This window comes from Argopecten irradians, chromosome 14 (assembly GCF_041381155.1).
Source record: "Argopecten irradians isolate NY chromosome 14, Ai_NY, whole genome shotgun sequence".
NCBI lineage: Eukaryota > Metazoa > Mollusca > Bivalvia > Pectinida > Pectinidae > Argopecten > Argopecten irradians.
Genome location: NC_091147.1, coordinates 25,339,138 through 25,358,569, shown reverse-complemented (window position 1 = coordinate 25,358,569; position 19,432 = coordinate 25,339,138). Strand labels below are relative to the sequence as shown.

Here is a 19,432-nt window from a genome sequence, read left to right as displayed (position 1 = left end):
TCTATTTCCCCTATTGGACCCCGCCCCTCCTGCCCCCGAGGGGTCAGAGCCAAAATTTATACAAGTTCTGTTCCCCTTCCCCCAAGGATGTTTGTGGTCAAATTTGGTAACATTCCATGCAGAACTCTAGGACAAGTAGCGATTTAAAGGATTTACCTCTATTTCCCCTATTGGGCCCCGCCCCTCCTGCCCCCTGGGGGTCAGAGCCAAAATTTATACAAGTTCCGTTCCCCTTCCCCCAAGTATGTTTCTGGCCAAATTTGGTCACATTCCATGCAGAACTCTAGGACAAGTAGCGATTTAAAGGATTTACCTCTATTTTCCCTATTGGGCCCCGCCCTTCCTGCCCCCTGGGGGTCAGAGCCAAAATTTATACAAACTCTATTCCCCTACCCCCAAGGATGTTTGTGGTCAAATTTGGTTACAATCCATGTAGAACTCTAGGACAAGTAGCGATTTAAAGGATTTACCTCTATTTCCCCTATTGGGCCCCGCCCCTCCTGCCCCCGAGGGGTCAGAGCCAAAATTTATACAAGTTCTGTTCCCCTTCCCCCAAGGATGTTTCTGGCCAAATTTGGTCACATTCCATGCAGAACTCTAGGACAAGTAGCGATTTAAAGGATTTACCTCTATTTTCCCTATTGGGCCCCGCCCTTCCTGCCCCCGGGGGGTCAGAGCCAAAATTTATACAAGTTCTGTTCCCCTTCCCCCAAGGATGTTTGCGGCTAAATTTGGTTACAATCCATGCAGAACTCTAGGACAAGTAGCGATTTATAGGATTTACCTCTATTTCCCCTATTGGACCCCGCCCCTCTTGCCCCCGGGGGATCAGAGCCAAATTTATACAAGTTCTGTTCCCCTTCCATAAAGGATGTTTCTGGTTAAATTTGGTTACAATCCATGCAGAACTCTAGGACAAGTAGCGATTTATAGGATTTACCTCTATTTCCCCTATTGGGCCCCGCCCCTCCTGCCCCCGGGGGGTCAGAGCCAAAATTTATGACAAGTTCCGTTCCCCTTCCCCCAAGGATGTTTGTGGCCAAATTTGGTAACATTCCATGCAGAACTCTAGGACAAGTAGCGATTTAAAGGATTTACCTCTATTTTACCCCTATTGGGCCCCGCCCCTCCTGCCCCCTGGGGGTCAGAGCCAAAATTTATACAAGTTTCTGTTCCCCTTCCCCCAAGGATGTTTCTGGCCAAATTTGGTTACAATCCATGCAGAACTCTAGGACAAGTAGCGATTTAAAGGATTTTCCTCTATTTTCCCTATTGGGCCCCGCCCTTCCTGCCCCCTGGGGGTCAGAGCCAAAATTTATACAAACTCTATTCCCCTTCCCCCAAGGATGTTTTGTTTCTGGCCAAATTTGGTTCACATTCCATGCAGAACTCTAGGACAAGTAGCGATTTAAAGGATTTACCTCTATATTTTCCCTATTGGGCCCCGCCCTTCCTGCCCCCTGGGGGTCAGAGCCAAAATCTATACAAGTTCTGTTCCCCTTCCCCCAAGGATGTTTGTGGCCAAATTTGGTCACATTCCATGCAGAACTCTAGGACAAGTAGCGATTTAAAGGATTTACCTCTATTTCCCCTATTGGACCCCGCCCCCTCCTGCCCCCGAGGGGGTCAGAGCCAAAATTTATACAAGTTCTGTTCCCCCATTCCCCCAAGGATGTTTTGTGGTCAAATTTGGTAACATTCCATGCAGAACTCTAGGACAAGTAGCGATTTAAAGGATTTACCTCTATTTTCCCTATTGGGCCCCGCCCTTCCCCCTGCCCCCTGGGGGTCAGAGCCAAAATCTATACAAGTTCTGTTCCCCTTCCCCCAAAGGATGTTTGTGGCCAAATTTGGTCACATTCCATGCAGAACTCTAGGACAAGTAGCGATTTAAAGGATTTACCTCTATTTCCCCTATTGGACCCCGACCCTCCTGCCCCCCGAGGGGTCAGAGCCAAAATTTATACAAGTTCTGTTTCCCCTTACCCCCAAGGAAGTTTTGTCGGTCCAAATTTGGATCACAATCCATGCAGAACTCTAGGACACGTAGCGATTTAAAGGATTAGTACCTCTCTAATTCCCCTATGTGGGTCCCCAGCCCCTCCTGCCCCCCGGGGGGTCAGAGCCAAAATTTATACAATTTCTGTTCCCCTTGCCCCCCAAGGATGTTTATGGTTCAAATTTTGGTATACAATTCCAAGCAGAACTCTAGAGGACAAGTACCGATTTAATAGGATTTACCTATATTTCCCCTATTGGGCCCCCCGCCCCGTCCTGCCACCCGGGGACCCAGAGCCAAAATTTATACAACAAGTTCAGTTCTTATTCTCCCAAGGATATTTCAGGCCAAATTCGGTTATGAACTTTCCATGCAGAACTTCTATGACTAGTTCCTGATTAAAAGTATTTTACCCCTCTATTTTCCCTATTGGGCGCCACCTCTTAAGACCCCCAGAAGGGACAGAAGACCAAAAATTGTATACAATTTCTAATACCCCTATCCCCCAAGGATGTTTATGGGCCAAATTTGGTAACATTCCATGCAGAACTCTAGGAACAAGTACCGATTTATAGGATTTACCTCGATTTCCCCTAGGGCCCCCGCCCACCTGGCCCCCGTGGGGTCCAGGAAGGGCCAAAATTCTATTACAAAACTCATTTTCTTATTCTCCCAAAGGATGTTTCTGGCCAAATTTGGTTCACAATTAAGAGCAGAACACTATGACAAGTAGCGAATGTATAATGATATTACCTCTATTTCCCCTATGGGATCCCCCCCCTTAAGCCCGATGGGGGTCCAGAGCCAAAATTTATAACAAACTCTATTCCCCAACCCCCAGGATGTTCCCTTATGGCCAAAATTGGTGTACATCTCCATGAAGAACTCTAGGACAAGTACGATTTACCTTTACCTCTGATTTCCCTATTGGGCCCCATCCCTCCTGCCCCCGGGGGGTCAGAGCCAAAATTTATACAAGAGCTATTCCCCTTCCCCCAAGGATGTTTGTGGCCAAATTTAGTAACAATCCATGCAGAACTCTAGGACAAGTAGCGATTTATAGGATTTACCACTATTTCCCCTATTGGGCCCCGCCCCTCCTACCCCCGGGGGGTCAGAGCCAAAATTTATACAAGTTCTGTTCCCCTTCCCCCAAGGATGTTTTGTGGCCAAATTTGGTTACAATCCATGCAGAACTCTAGGACAAGTAGCGATTTATAGGATTTACCTCTATTTCCCCTATTGGGCCCCGCCCCTCCTACCCCCGGGGGGGTCAGAGCCAAAATTTATACAAGTTCTGTTCCCCCCAAGGATGTTTGTGGCCAAATTTGGTTACAATCCATGCAGAACTCTAGGACAAGTAGCGATTTATAGGATTTACTCTATTTCCCCTATTGGGCCCCGCCCCTCCTACCCCCGGGGGTCAGAGCCAAAATTTATACAAGTTCTGTTCTCCTTCCCCCAAGGATGTTTGTGGCCAAATTTGTATACAATCCATGCAGAACTCTAGGACAAGTAGCGATTTATAGGATTTACCACTATTTCCCCTATTGGGCCCCCACCCCTCCTGCCCCCGGGGGGGTCAGAGCCAAAATTTATACAAGTACTGTTCCCCTTCCCCAAGGATGTTTGTGGCCAAATTTGGTCACAATCCATGCAGAACTCTATGACTACTAGCGATTTAAATTAAATGTTGACGGACGACGGACGGACGGACGGACGGACGGACGGACGGCGCCTCGCCATGACATAAGCTCACCAGCCCTTCTGGCCAGGTGAGCTAAAAATTAAGGGGGCAATAAATGGGACAAAAACATCTTTCAAAATATCATTCCACAAGTACTAAGTGATTTGCAAAATAAATATAATAACAAACCTTAGATATTTTGTATTCATAATATACGTCTGATACAGAAAGTTAAATCTATGGTAAGATAACTGGAGACCTCTGGAAGCGGGAGAGGGAGGCACTTATATTAGGTCGATTGTTGAAGCACAGAAACCCCTAGGACCGAATTTATACAAACCTACTCCTTTCATATTGGACATTCTTCCATTTTACTATTTGGATATGCAACGAGTGTAAGTGTTGAAAACAAACTTTAACTTGTATTTTCTTGATTGGCGAATTAAAGTTAAGATTGGCTCGGTAAAGACGGTGACCAATTGAAGAAAACATTTGATTTATACGATAGATGGAATGTTTGGGAGCGGAATTTGCGTCTAAATGTCCAAGATTTTGATGATTCCTCCGATACTGTAAGCCTGATGTAATGGTGTTTTCGTTCATTTGAATAAAATTAGATTGTTATCATGTTCAGTATTTGTTTTGTGTCATGCATCTCCATATAATTCGGTAAGACCATAGTGGGCAAGTGGTTAAGGTGTCTGACATATGTCAACAAAATAACGAAGACACAGAATATTGTATGTATGTCAAAATAAAGTGGATTTAACAACACATGTACAAATTTCAGAAAACTACATGTAACATAATCTTTCATCAAAAAATAAATAATAATAAAACCTGTTTACATTAACAATCTTTGTTTACTTGGGACAAAATAAATTTTTTAGGTGACATATAAACCCATCCACCCCTGAAGACACATTTAGACTCTTCTAAATCATAGGTTAGACCAGTCCATTATTAAATTTCAGGGGTGAATGAGTTCGTTAATGCGAATTCACAAATTTCATGACATTTTTTAATTCAAAACAAACGAAGAAATCAATTTGTCCTTAAATTGAATGTCAACATTGAATTACAAACCTTTCCAATATTGATTGATGGACAATTCAAGTAATTGTGTCATTGTAACCTTTTATAATATGTCAGAGACCAGGAATTCATGTAATTCTAGGCCGAGAATCTAGTAAAGGACACAGAGAGCAAGTATGCATGCACTGGTGACGATATGTTTGCATAAGAAATAGAATTAATTTGTAGCAAAAAATAATAATCATGGAAGGGCTTTATTTCTGCAAATTTGTACAATATGGCCTTGAAATAAAAATACTTTTGTAGACATTTTATCAGAGTACATAACAATGTGTATTCTCACCCATTACTGAAATAACCAATAAAAGTATATATGTCCCCTTCAACATTGTGTTATTAAGACTAAATTAGTCAACATACATTATGCTGTATTAGAGTTACTTCCCTTCATTTCACTCTGTCCTTGGGGGCTGACAGAGAAAAAATGAAGGTCAGTAACTCTGGTGAAAGGGAAGTAACTCAATATGTAAAAACATGCCATATTTTTAATATTCTATTGTTGATACTTTATATTATTATGTGACTATGTTTTTATTCCGTCTATCTTGATAAAGTAGAAGATTGCCTCAACTATTTGAAAATCTGTTGGGTTTTTTTTTGTCTACACTTGATAGAATTACTTCTTTGCCCCATAAACACAGTTGAAATAATATCAGTAACATTTTTTAATTAAATACTGGCATTGTTTTTTTTAATTTCTCGAAGGATAAACCAGTCATTGATCACATAAAGCAAAGGACTACTTTGATTAAAAACAAAATAATTCTCTGATTTGGGTCAGAATAATAGCGTACACACTACAAACATGCAACAAAGAACATTAATTTCCAGCCAAACAATCTTTCCATCTTTGACTATGAATATGTATATAGTTAATTTAATTATTATGACAGAGAATAGATGAGTTTTTAAGACATACCTCTTTTGTTTTCTCCTTAGTTAATTATTAGGACAGAAAAGATAAATGAGTTTCTAAGGTGTACCTCTTTTATACTCTCTAAGTTAATCATCACGAGAACAGAATAGATGAGTTTTTACGACGTACCTCTTTGGTTTTCTCCACAGCGTCTGAGGGAGGGGGACGTACAGGACTAATTGTCTGTGTGTTTATCTTGTCATATAACTGTGGAAAAATAAAAGAGAAATTAATAATCTGGTAACATTTCTATTTGAAACAGAAATCTAAGGGTCTTTTACAGTCAAACCCTGCCTTAGCGACCACCTTTGTATAAAGACCACCTGCTTAATAAGACCACTTTCTCTGTGTCCTAAATGGTCAATTTCCACTCAATTTACCCTGTATATAAAGACCACTTGGTTATACAGACCATTTTTCTTGGCCCCTTGGGTGGTCTTTATAGACAGGTTGGTCCTTTGGATGGTCTTTATTGCAAGGTTTGACTTTACAATCATCAGTTTATGGGTTCAATCATCACATACACTGATTTCTTTAACTTCATACACCCCATATTATAAACACATTTAGGCTCTTCTAAATCAAAGACTAGACCAGTCTATTATTTAATTTCAGGTGTGCATAAGTTAAACAAGTCTTTCAATCATTTAATAAGGCAAATATTGGTGACTAGGAATGAACTCTCAGGGGTGTAAAAATCCACTAGCCCGACGCCCGGGGCTACCAAATTTTCAGCTAATTGGGCTAGTGGAAATTTTAGCCATACTAGCCCGGGGCTAGTGACTTTTTTCAAAGATATCTCAAAACGAAAAACGTCAATATTTAGTCATAACAACACTTTAAAACATTGCAATTCTATGTAATATTTGTATCTTACTTTAAATATTAATCTGGAGTCATGTTGTCTAATTTATTTACGACTGTAGACAGGTACAGTAGACCTCCCGATCACCACAGTGAATAGTGATGCATAGCATTTCATGTGAAAGTTACGTAATTTGCAACACAAGTTCTAGAAAAACAATATACAAACCATCAAATAAGTCATCTCAGCTATCAGATCAGTAAATTTTAATAGTTACAAAAACGATGTTAAAGAACTGGAATCTATTCCTCAAAAAGTCGGCAGCAAAGCCATGCCTGCAGCAGGCAGCCATATTTGTTATGGTTATTCTAATATCCGGGTCAAAGGTCGGGAATCCAGAATCCGGTTTCAGGATTAAAAACAAGAGATCCCAGAGGGATCTTGGCGCCCACCAAAGAATGATCTATGTCTGACAACAGAAAGAGGGATCTTTTCCCTGCTTTTCAAACTTTTACTACATACTATATATGAACCTTGAGAAAGATCCTTTCAGTACTTTCTGAGATATGTAGCAGTAACAAACTTCAATTATCAAAATTCAAGATGGCTACCTGTCAATCATCTTGCTGACCGATTTGTCCCAAAATGCAATATGCACAACTAGGGTCGTATGGGAATCTACATATGAAATTTGAGAGAGATCCCTTCAGTACTTTCTGAGAAATAGCGGTAACAAACTTTAACTATCAAAATCCAAGATGGCCGCCGGTCGGCTATCTTGTTGACCGATCACTCCCAAAATGCAAAATGCACAGCTACGGTTCAAGGGGAACATGCATATGAAATTTGAGAGAGATCCCTTCAGTACTTTCTGAGAAATAGCGGTAACAAACTTTAACTATCAAAATCCAAGATGGCCGTCGGTTGGTCGGCCATCTTGTTGACTGATTGGGTCCCAAAATGCAATATGCACAACTAGGGCCCTAGGGGAACCTATATATGAAATTTGAGAAAGATCCTTTCAGTACTTTCTGTAAAATAGCGGTAACAAACTTTAACTATCAAAATCCAAGATGGCCGCCAGTCGGCCATCTTGTTGACCGATTGGTCCCAAAATGCAATATGCACAACTAGGGCCCTAGGAGAACCACATATGAAATTTGAGAAAGATCCCTTCAAAACTTTCTGAGAAATAGCGGTAACAAACTTAAACTATCAAAATCCAAGATGGCCGCCAGTCGGCCATCTTGTTGACCGATTGGTCCCAAAATGCAATATGCACAACTAGGGCCCGAAGGAGAACCAACATATGAAATTTGAGAAAGATCCCTTCAAAACTTTCTGAGAAATAGCGGTAACAAACTTTAACTATCAAAATCCAAGATGGTCGCCAGTCGGCCATCTTGTTGACCGATTGGTCCCAAAATGCAATATGCACAACTAGGGTCCAAGGAGAACCAACATATGAAATTTGAGAAAGATCCCTTCAGCACTTTCTGAGAAATAGCGGTAACAAACTTTAACTATCAAAATCCAAGATGGCCGCCAGTCGGCCATCTTGTTGACCGATTGGTCCCAAAATGCAATATGCACAACTAGGGCCCAAGGAGAACCGGAACGTATGAAATTTGAGAAAGAAATAACTTTCTGAGAAAGCGGTAACATTTATATCCTTCCAAGATGCCGCCAGTATCTTGTTGACTTTCCCAAAATGAATATGCAATAGGGGCGGTGTAAGAATTTGAGAAAGAAATACCTTTAGTACTTTCTGGCGAAATTAGTCGGTAACAAACCTTAACTATCAAAATCCAAGATGGCCGCCGCCAGTTCGCCATCTTGTTGACCGATTGGATCCCAAAATGCAATAATGCACAACTAGGGCCCTAGGGGAACCTACATGTAAAATTTGAGAAAGATCCCTTCAGTACTTTCTGAGAAATAGCGGTAACAAGAATTGTTAACGACGGACGGACGGACGGAAGTACGGACGGACGGACGAACGACTGACCACAGGACACCGAAAGGCGATTTGAATAGCCCACCATCTGATGATGGTGGGCTAAAAATCTAAAAATTGTGTCTAGAAATATCACAGATAAAGATTTTCTTAATGTTTATTTTAATTTAAATAAAAAAAAAAGTAGATGCAAATAATAAAAAATACTCACATCAATTAAAAATATTTTGAATTTATACAGTATAAAAAATACTGGTATTATAAATTTTTCATTTTTTTTTTTTTTGGCTGGGCTAGTAGATATTTAGGCCGGGCTAGTGAGATTTTGGTGTCTACTAGCCCTGGGCTAGTGCTTTGAAATAAATTTTTACACCCCTGACTCTTAAGAGCAGATTGGTCTGGAAAAAAATGTAAATCTCTCTTCCTTTGAAAGAGACAGTAACAATTAAACAAAACATACTAGTTTTGTTTTCTTTTCTTTTTTAAAATTTTCATGACATAACTGGATAACATGTCCAAAATACACTTCAAGAAAACTAAAGTATAATTCAAAAGTAATGATATTAAGTGAGGATGACATACTCGAAAATTACTTAATTATGCGATGACGTGCATTGTTCATCCAAATGGAAACTAGCATACACATATGCTTTTTGGGACGTTGAATGATATCAGTTAATTTTGTTGAAGATGAGCCGCCCAAAGCAGGTCAATCAAAATTACATCAGCCAATACAAGCACAGCGCCACCAGAATTCAAATTCTGACCCAGTTCTGACCCAAGAATGTCAGAGATACAATCCCGTCCCGATACGATCCTGGACTAATGTCGCCACGACGTGGCCATCATTTTCCAGTTTGATCAATAACATACAATGGTTGTATAAATCATATTGTTGTTATATCACAAGATTGTATAACAGAGTCCAACATCAATTGAAAAACCTGCCTTAATGACCACCTCTGTATAAAGACCACATGGTTATATAGACACTTTTTCCCTTGTCTCTTGGATGGTTTTTATAGACAGGTTGGACTGAACATTTAAGCCTGCCTTAGTGACCACCTCTGTAAAAAGACCACTGTGTTATATTTCAAAAAATACTAAATTTCAACAAAAATTTAAGTGTGTTCTAACAGAGATCATTATATCTTTATCTCTTGGGTGCTTATCATAGACAACTTTGACTGTAGGGGTAACAAATTTATTGACAAACCAAACACAAATCATTTCCGGCGTGTATTCTGCAAATGTACACTAGTATCAGGCTTGGGAAATTAATGCATTAGCTCAATTAAATTGCATGATCTAATGCATGGAAAAATAAGCTATTAATTTCCTTTTTATATGAAAAAAGTCCCCATGGAATATTTTTCATTTTTACCCATCATTTTTCCCCCTCTCTTTTTATCATTTTTCCTCTATCTGTCTTTTTCTCATCACACTGCATATGCTTCTACACATTGTCACTTACAATCATGTAGTTTTATATTAAAAAGTCATTTCATGTATATTTTCAAAAGATAGGCACTTAAGTCAGTAAACAATACCCACATGCAGATTCATGATACAATTGTATATTGGTTAGTTTCGATCAAGCTAACGATAAACCAAAAATTCAAGTTATATTTTTTTCTCTCGATCAAGTTAATCATAAACCTAAGTTATATTTTTTTTCCTAACACGGAAAAAAATTCAAAGAAAAATACGAAGTTATTGCTAGAAGACAGTTTTATTGAAGTTCGTGGCATTTAGATCGTTGTTAAGTTCCGTCTGCTTCGACAGCACAACCACCAGAACATGTGGGCACATGGTCATCAAGTCGACAGAATTACTTGTGTGAAGACTGTCTATAGAACCTGACTTGGTAAAAGCCAAAGGTAAAGAACAATGATACTCTTTGTCAAGCATGCCTGCAATCTTAAAACGTCCCCTGTGGCAAGAAAATACGACGCCATCACTCCGACTCAGGTTTCTCTGGCAAATTATTCCAGATCGAGTCTATAACAAGGCATTGAAATCTCAAATCAGACTCTGACAAAATTGTACGGCAATTTGTCCTTTGAGACTGTTTGAGAAAAATTGCACCTTCGTAACCTATGACAACTGTTTTTCAGAGCAATCAGACGACTTAGCTGCACTGAAGACATTGCCAAACAGTAATACAGGAATTCACAAAAAACAACACTCTTCTGTGACATCCTATAATCTGTTGTTCAAAAATGTTCCTAGAATAGTGCAACATTGTCAATAAGATCAGTAGAATTTTTTGGCAACATGTGTAAAATCTATTTGTTATGTAAAGAGGGAAAATGTACTAAATTCAGTCCTCTGAGGAAAGAGACAAGGAATGTCTGTACTAAATTCAGTCCTCTGATGAAAGAGACAAGGAATGTCAGAGTGAATTCCTCCTTGTCAATGAGTTCCGTAGGGTAATGAATAGCAGTTCCTACATACTCTGCCCTGTAGAAGCACTTTACTGGTTAATAGATGTGTTTTCTAACAAGTTCACACCGCCGCATACAATAGATCATTTTGATCATGCAATAAGCACACAAATGTTAAAACAAGACATCAACCCTGAACCATGAGAATTTTCAAGTTAATTATCAAATATATGTTGATACTGCAACAAACAAGACTTAGATATATAAAAAGATGTCAAATCTCATTATTATCAAACAAAGTATTTGTAATTTCGGCAAAATTCTGTAAGAAATTAGACTAAAATAATTCATGTTTTCATTTTTTTCATGACAATTTAGTTAACAAAGTTCTTGTATATCATATTTATATCACCTTTATCTACATATCACACCTGTCTGAATACACCATACCTGTCTGTATATATCCCACCTGTCTGAATATACCATACCTGCCTGAATATATGACACATGTCTGAATATATCACAGCTGTCTGAATATATGACACCTGTCTGAATATATGACACCTGTCTGAATATATGACACCTGTCTGAATATACCACACCTGTCTGAATATATGACACCTGTTTGAATATATCAGTCCTGTCTGAATATTCCACACCTGTCTGAATATATCACAGCTCTCTGAATATATGACACCTGTCTGAATATACCACACCTGTCTGAATATATGACACCTGTGTGAATATACCACACCTGTGTGAATATACCACACCTGTCTGAATATATGACACCTGTTTGGATATATCAGTCCTGTCTGAATATTCCACACCTGTCTGAATATATCACAGCTCTCTGAATATATGACACCTGTTTGAACATATCACACCTGTCTAAATATTTCATACCTGTCTGAACATACCACACCTGTCTGAATATACCACACCTGTCTGAATATATCACACCTGTTTGTATATATCACATCTGTCTTAATATATCACACCTGTCCGAATATCACACCTGTCTGAATATCACACCTGTCTCAATATACCACACCTGTCTGAATAAACCATACCTGCTTTATCCATATCACCTAGCACAATATAACACACCTGTCCATATTTCACACCTGTTTAAGTATACTTTATTTGTCTATATTATAAAACTCTTTCATATGTGGATATGAAGGATAGGGATATTCTACCCGGGAGTCACAAAATGTAGTAAAACCCGAGGCTTGCCGAGGGTTTTGCAACATTTTGTGATCCTGAGGGTAGAATACCCCTCCTTCATATCCACCTGTGAAAGAGTATTTTTCTTTCATACCTCGACGTTTTATTGTAATTTTACAACTAAAATATCCCGCCATTTTGAAATAAATTTGAAGAAATCTGCGGCTGGAAGTCAATTTTCCATACATGAAAAATTTTGTGATATTTTCAACACAAATTCCGTTGTTTGCATCTTTTATAGTAAAATCAGTCAAGTTTGTGAAATTTTTTAAAATTTTTACCGAGGAAATAAAATTTTTGTTGGCGCCGTGACGTCACGAGGCTTTATTACATGGGTATAGCCATGCAATACAGCCTGAGGCAATATGAGTGTATTGCCCTAATTCAGCCAGTATTACACCCATAGGTATGAAAGAAAAGTAAATCTCACCTGTCTACACATCACACCTACATATATATATATTCATTAAGTATGATTATAAATCATTTATCCCTATCTCTGTATCTATATATTTATATAATTAACTACTAATTTTCTTAATATGTTTTGTTAATGATTTTTTATTTCTTTAGATTTAAGAACTGTGTACTGAAACCATGATGATTCCATCGCAAGATATAAATTGTAAATAAATATTATGTCTGCTGCTTTAAACAATACATCAAACATTGTATCAGTAACCTATATCTACATAAAAAGCCTGAAGTTATCGTACTATATCTATAAAGAGAGTATTGACCAGAACCAAGCTGGCATTTTACTGTTGACCTTGAGTTTCTCCACTACAACTGTCAGTCAGCATAGAAATTGCTTCCAATAGATCTCAAAACTTCTAGATTGTCTACAGATATTTATTCTGGCACTCTTGATACCTTCAGATAATGATGGCACTTATTATGATACAGAGTGTGAAAAATAAAGGCTTAAGAAGAATTGCCAGAGTAGTTTTTTTAGGGGGTATTTTAGCACAATATTACTGACATCATTTTACTTAGAATTTACTCTTTTTAATATGTACATAGCTGAAAAAAAAAATAAAATGTTTTGCTGAAGTTTTATAACATTTATACACATACAAAGAAAAAAGACATACAAAGAAAAAAGAAAATTAGACTTCAAATCAAATACGAACACACATAGGCAAAAATATGATATATAGATCTGCATAAAGCAAATTATACAAAATATACACCAGAAAGAATAACTTTGATATAAAAATTACCAGTAAAACTTAAATGACACTTGCTCAGAAGAAATTTTTTGATTATTTCCCGAGTTACAAATGGGGACCCCTATCAATGTGTCTTACCCCTGTATGAGAATCGTTGACACTATTTGCTTGCATTTGTTGCGATTGGACATGCCCATTTCTCCCGATAGATGTACGTTCCTCGTGAATTTTAAGTATCCAGAGAAGGGCACAAAGTCGAATCATGGCACGCTCATGTCTTGACTGGAAGTAGGACTCCACGGGATTATTACTTGTGTGCAGACTCATTCTGTTGGGTGGCAATGTTGGGACTCGGTTAAATCCACGTGAACAAGAACAGCACGGTACATATTGCAAGATTGTGGCCCATTTTGAACAAACGTAGTCCCACAAAAGCATGGCAGTTCAGGTGGATCGAGACTCAGTTCCTTATATCTCAGGCCAGGGACAACCAATTCTATCCTCTACATGAAACCATTTCAACTTCAGCAGGCACACGGCTAAAAGTCATGAATACAGCTGCTAACTATACAACCTCTCCGCACATGTATGGCTGTTTATTTGATCAAATTTTTACAAAACCGATCTGACATATTCTATTGATATGTTTATAGTCAGTACACATGTGCTAATGATGGTCTCCGGCGGCGAAAAAATCAACAAAATCCATTCTGTATAGGAAATGTACAATAACTATGTTGCCTTGATCGGTCCCAGTAAGTACATATAAGATACCCAGAGCTGTTGTACTCCTAGAGTATTGCTTTGTTGTCAAAATTAATGACAGAAAATCGGTGAACCATGACCACACCCTAATCGTCACTTCAACATAATTAGCCAATTTTATCATTGAACACGTAATCACGATGATTTCAATGTGATTTGAACTACACAATGCTATGTAGACTTAATTATGATATGTCTATTTAAAAGTCAGATTTTCTTCCATCTCAAATGACTGTACGTGGTTTGGTTTTAAATGAAGTCCTTCCATAACAAAGGATTTTAAATAATTTCAAATAATTTTCAAAAACGTTTTAATAAATCCATCCCACATGGCCTAGTGTTTAATAAGAACATCAGCTCCGGGGCCATATATTCAATGTACAGGTATGATTCTTTTCGATCAGGCCATCACATGTTCAGACATATTTCAGAAATTTAATATGACATTAAAATTAATCCAGGATTTCGTGAAGTTTGAACTCTGAAGCTTTGATAACATGGTGCGGACATTATAAATATATTCCTTAACATCCATTAATATATTACAAATGGAGCTTGAAAAAATAAATAAATCCTACATCAACTTTCTCTAGTTTGATGTCACAAAAAAATAAATCCTACATAGTCCTTGTTTGAGTGCCACCATAATAAATTGTAAAACCAAATTTTGTGGCATAACAGAATTGCTACTCAATTAATGATAAATTTTGATGATGATGGATGTCAAATATGTACACAGGAAAAGCCATCACATATTTTTTCTGATTAAAAAGATTTTTCATTGGAAGACACTTGTTCCTTGAATATTATACAAAGGTTTGTGAGATTAACATTTTCTCAGCTAATCCAAAACCGATCTTGATGATGAAGATGGTACATCAAATCTGTTATTAATACACAAGAAAAGTTGTAACATTTTTTCCTGAAGAAGGCTTTTCCATAAGAAGACATTTTTTTATGTTAGATCACAACAAAAACTGAACCAGTTTTGTCACAATTGCACTCTTTACAAATATATTGTATAATCCATGTTTTCAAATCCTCTCGAAACAGTTCATATTTTTGATGACGACATCAATGATTTAGTAGATCCATGTATCCTTTTGAAAACTGTAAAGTTACTATAATGCTTCTGATTCCTGTCAACATTCAATCTTTTTTTCATCCTTATGTATTCATCTTATAACATATCTGTGACATTTCTCTTTTTTGATCCTTTTGAAAACTGTAAAGTTACTACAACATATCTGAATCCGGTCGGCATTTATCTTTTTTTTTTTTGTCGTCACAATACAAATGAATCCCGCCTGTTAGATTGCCTGTAAGTCAATGTCACAACATATCTGTTAGTATTGGTGCCGGCGACAGGTCCTGTGGCGTTGTTGACGTCAAGACGAAAATGAAGCCAGTTTGTCCTGCGAGTCGTCAGCTGTGGCTCTGCAACATCAGCGTATGCCCATCTGTACGAGGGTATAAATCTGTCATCGAGATCACATGCCTGACTACGTAACGTTAAACCTCAAACACATTAATGAAATCTCTAATTGGACAACGGGTAATCAATTCAATAATTACAGCCCAATCCGCTACGATAGACAGCTCACTCTATATGATACGTGGTGTGAATTTTTGTCCCCTACTGCTGCACGCGAGCAAAAGTTACATGCCGTAACAACCTTCTGTGTAATGAGTTAACGTCTGAATTCCCCGCTGTCAGGCTTGGTTTGTTTTTTTTATTGACGTTTGCTGGAGACACATCGTGTGTTGGTCGTGAGAGAAGGCATGCTTAGTTTTGATGGACATCTCACCATACCAAATTATTCCTGTGGCACCATGTTACATGTCAAGGTTTGTAAACAAAACAATTCGGCAAATTCCAGTTTCCTGTTGTTACAGTATATGACATATTATATATACAGTCAAAATTGTCAATAAAGACTATTCATGGTACAAGGGAAATGGTCAAGTGGTTTTTATTCAAGGTCAAAATTAATTAAAATTTGGCTATTTGGGATCCGAAAAATAGGTCTTATTTGGTGGTCTAATACTAGGAGCAGATGTTTAAGGAAGCTAGATTTTTTATAATTAATGTAGACCAGACATTTTTCATTACAGATTACAAATCAAAATGTATTAATTAAGGTCAATTAATTGCATCTTGGTATATGGTATACTGCCTTAGCTCTGAACAAAACGTAAAAGGTTTAGTAAAGCAGAAAGAGTGAGGAAAGAAAGACAAATGGATGGAAATAAGAACAAAGACATGACAATAGAACCATTTACATTATCATGTCAAAAATGTTTTGGTTCCAAATGAATTTTCAAAACAATTCAGTCATCAAAAAGTAGGCACTGGGATTGCAATAACATTTTAAAACTTCATTCACATTTTTGGAGTGTTCAAATTAATGTTCATTGTAATGTTTTGTTGAAACCAGCAAAATTCTATAAATTAGATAGGGTAGCTGAGTTGTCTGAATTAAGACGTTTGATGAATAAATGAGTCTTTAAGCCTCAGTAGTATTCCCGAGAAAATCCAGTTTTAAAAAGAACACAGAACAATCGATGAGCATCTGCGGTGGACCGTTAGGAATCTGAGACCATGATTCTCTATAGACTTATGAAACTGGACGAAAAGTCTACGTCCATAAAAATGCACCGAACAATGATGTCTAGAGTAAACACTATAAAACAATGGGGTAATCACAAGTTATTAATGACAATCGATTTTACTGTCACAATAATTTCATATGTTCCCAGAGTGAACTTAATTGACTTTATCCATTGAGTTTGGTCGTCGGCTTGTTCAGAAGGAAAGATGTCGGCGTCTGTATGCTTTTGAACTAAATATTGTTTGCTTTCGTAGCTTCATCTTAATGGAGAGACCCCATCCACTTAATACTGAAGAGGCAGAAATTGTCAATTACTGTGACGCGCGAAATTGAATCAAGCATTTCCAAAAGCTCCTTTAGCCTCAAGCAGGGTTGATATAAATAGATTTTTTTACGATAACTGGAAACAAATCGCATCTAATTCTAACCCCTCTATTACCATTATAATCATAGCTATGCAGAATTCTCATCACAATTTTCATCTACTTTTACCCATTCACCGATTATAAATTATTGCCATGTACATATCGATAAAAGGTTGTATCTGCTCTGAATGACCATCAAACATTTTACTCATCAATTTGATGAGTGAATGAATGATTCATTGATGTATTTATTTTCTACCATAAAAAACAAGACATGCCTCATTCCTTTTAAAGAGATCGAGAGGACCATATCAACTTGTCCTTCACTATCCAGCCTTTTATTTTATCCAGCCTTTTATTTATTTATTTTTTATTTATTTATTATTTCATTTTCTAACACACTGCCTCCCTCACCCCTTTGAAATATGTATCTCTGTTTTATAGCAAAACATCACTAGTATCATGAAACACTGAGGCCAGTGATATGGGCTTGGAGAAGATTGGAATGGCCTTCATTATAAAATTTTGATGACATGTTGCTGTGAGAATGTGACCTTCATTGATAGCTTGTTGCCTTGACAACAGTAACCTCCTGGGACTTTTTGTCTAAAACATTGACATTATATAAATCTATGATTTTACTGAAATTTGCCCTATGACTTTCATGACAATCTAAAGATTTGATCTATTGCCATGGTAAAGAAGATCAATTAGAACATTTGATCTAATGCATTGTCAAAGGATATCAATTTGGATATTTAGTCTACTGCTTTTGCAAAGAAGATCAATTAGGACATCTGGTCTATTGATTTGGAAAAGAAGATCAATTAGGACCAATTAGGACATTGCTTTGGAAAAGAAGAACAATTTGGACATTTGGCCTATTGCTTTTGCAAAGAAAATAAATAATTAGGATATTTGGTCTACTGCTGTGGCAAAAAAGATCAATTAGGACATTTGGTCTACTGGTTTCTCAAAGAAGAACAATTTGGACATATGGCCTATTGCTTTCGCAAAGAAAATCAATAATTTGGACATTTGGTCTACTGCTGTGGCAAAGAAGATCAATTAGGACATTTGGTCTACTGATTTCTCAAAGAAAAACAGTTTGGACATTTGGTCTACTGCTTTGGCAAAGAAGATCAATTAGGATATTTGGTCTACTGATTTCGCAAAGAAGAACAATTTGGACATTTGGCCTATTGCTTTGGCAAAGAAGAGCAATGTAGGCAATAAGCCTAGTGCCTTGGCAAAGAAGATCAATTTGTACATTTGGTCTATTGTTTTGTCAAAGAAGATCAATTTGGGCAATACGCCTTTATATTGCCAAGGCAACGAAGAGCAATTTAGAAACCTGGTCTATTGCTGTGGCAAAGAAGATTAATTTTGACATTTGATCTATTATCATAGCAAACAGACCAATTTGCACATTTGATTGATGTTTTGACAATAATGATATTTGCCTGACAGTTGAAATGCTTACTGAACACAGTCATTTCAGATTGTTGTCCCTCAAAAGTTTGATATGAATATTTGCTCTGGCCTTGACAACAGACATTCATCAAGTATTGGTATTTTTCTCAAAGAAATCCTGGTCATTTTATTTTACCATTCAATGAAATCTGAATATTATCATTTGGACTTTCAGTTGCAAAACATAATATAACACAAGCAAATAAAGTCTATGAAGACTAACCAAGGGCAAAGATACATTGTCTTCGTAGCTAATTGATCTTTATAGCCGATTGGTTTCTAAAGGAAATCAAATCATGTTACAATTGACCATCTTGGACCCTAATAAAGTGGTCTTTATATAGAGGTGGTCACTTAGGCAGGTTGCACTGAATCTTATAGTATGAATTTTGTTTCATGAACTCTTTTCGTCACCCACATTCGACGATTTAAGTATAAATTTTTGTATCACAAACACTTTTCGTCTCCAACATTCGACGATTTAAGTATAAATTTTTGTATCACAAACACTTTTCGTCTCCAACGAACTACGATTTAAGTTTAGATTTTTGTTTTAAAAACTCTTTTTTGTTTCCCACAAACCATGATTTAAGTATAATTTTTTGTATCAAGAACTCTTTTTGTCTCCCACAATCCACAATTTACAACCTTCCATCGAGAATTAACCTTACGAGCACACAAATGATCGGTACGTTTGCCTGAGGTCCAGCCCAGTCATCATTTCTCCTCGACTGAAGCGGACAACCTGTCACTAGTACCATTTTTTCAATGATAAATGATACCTCCCTTACTAGGAAAAGCATCAGGCTCTTGACTTGTAAAAATCAATGGCTAACTCCACGTAGAGGTGTTCAAGAGGCCGAAGATTGATAGAGACCGAGCCAGTGGCTGGAGCAATTCATTTGGTCAGTCAGTCTAGCAGTGGTCAATTGTTGAAAGCTATTCTATATAAACTCTCATTTCAGCAAA

General features: G+C 37.5%; 1 protein-coding gene across 9 annotated transcripts in view; it reads right to left on the bottom strand.

Annotated features, from left to right (window-relative positions):
* LOC138307937 (peripheral plasma membrane protein CASK-like) overlaps nt 1–19,432 on the bottom strand; it is a 203,639-nt gene that overhangs the window by 63,073 nt on the left and 121,134 nt on the right. For all 9 annotated transcript variants that reach the window (XM_069248867.1, XM_069248868.1, XM_069248865.1 and 6 more), the window contains one exon: nt 5,827–5,904. In XM_069248867.1, coding sequence (XP_069104968.1) covers nt 5,827–5,904 — 78 coding nt within the window. The remainder of the gene's footprint in view (nt 1–5,826; nt 5,905–19,432) is intronic.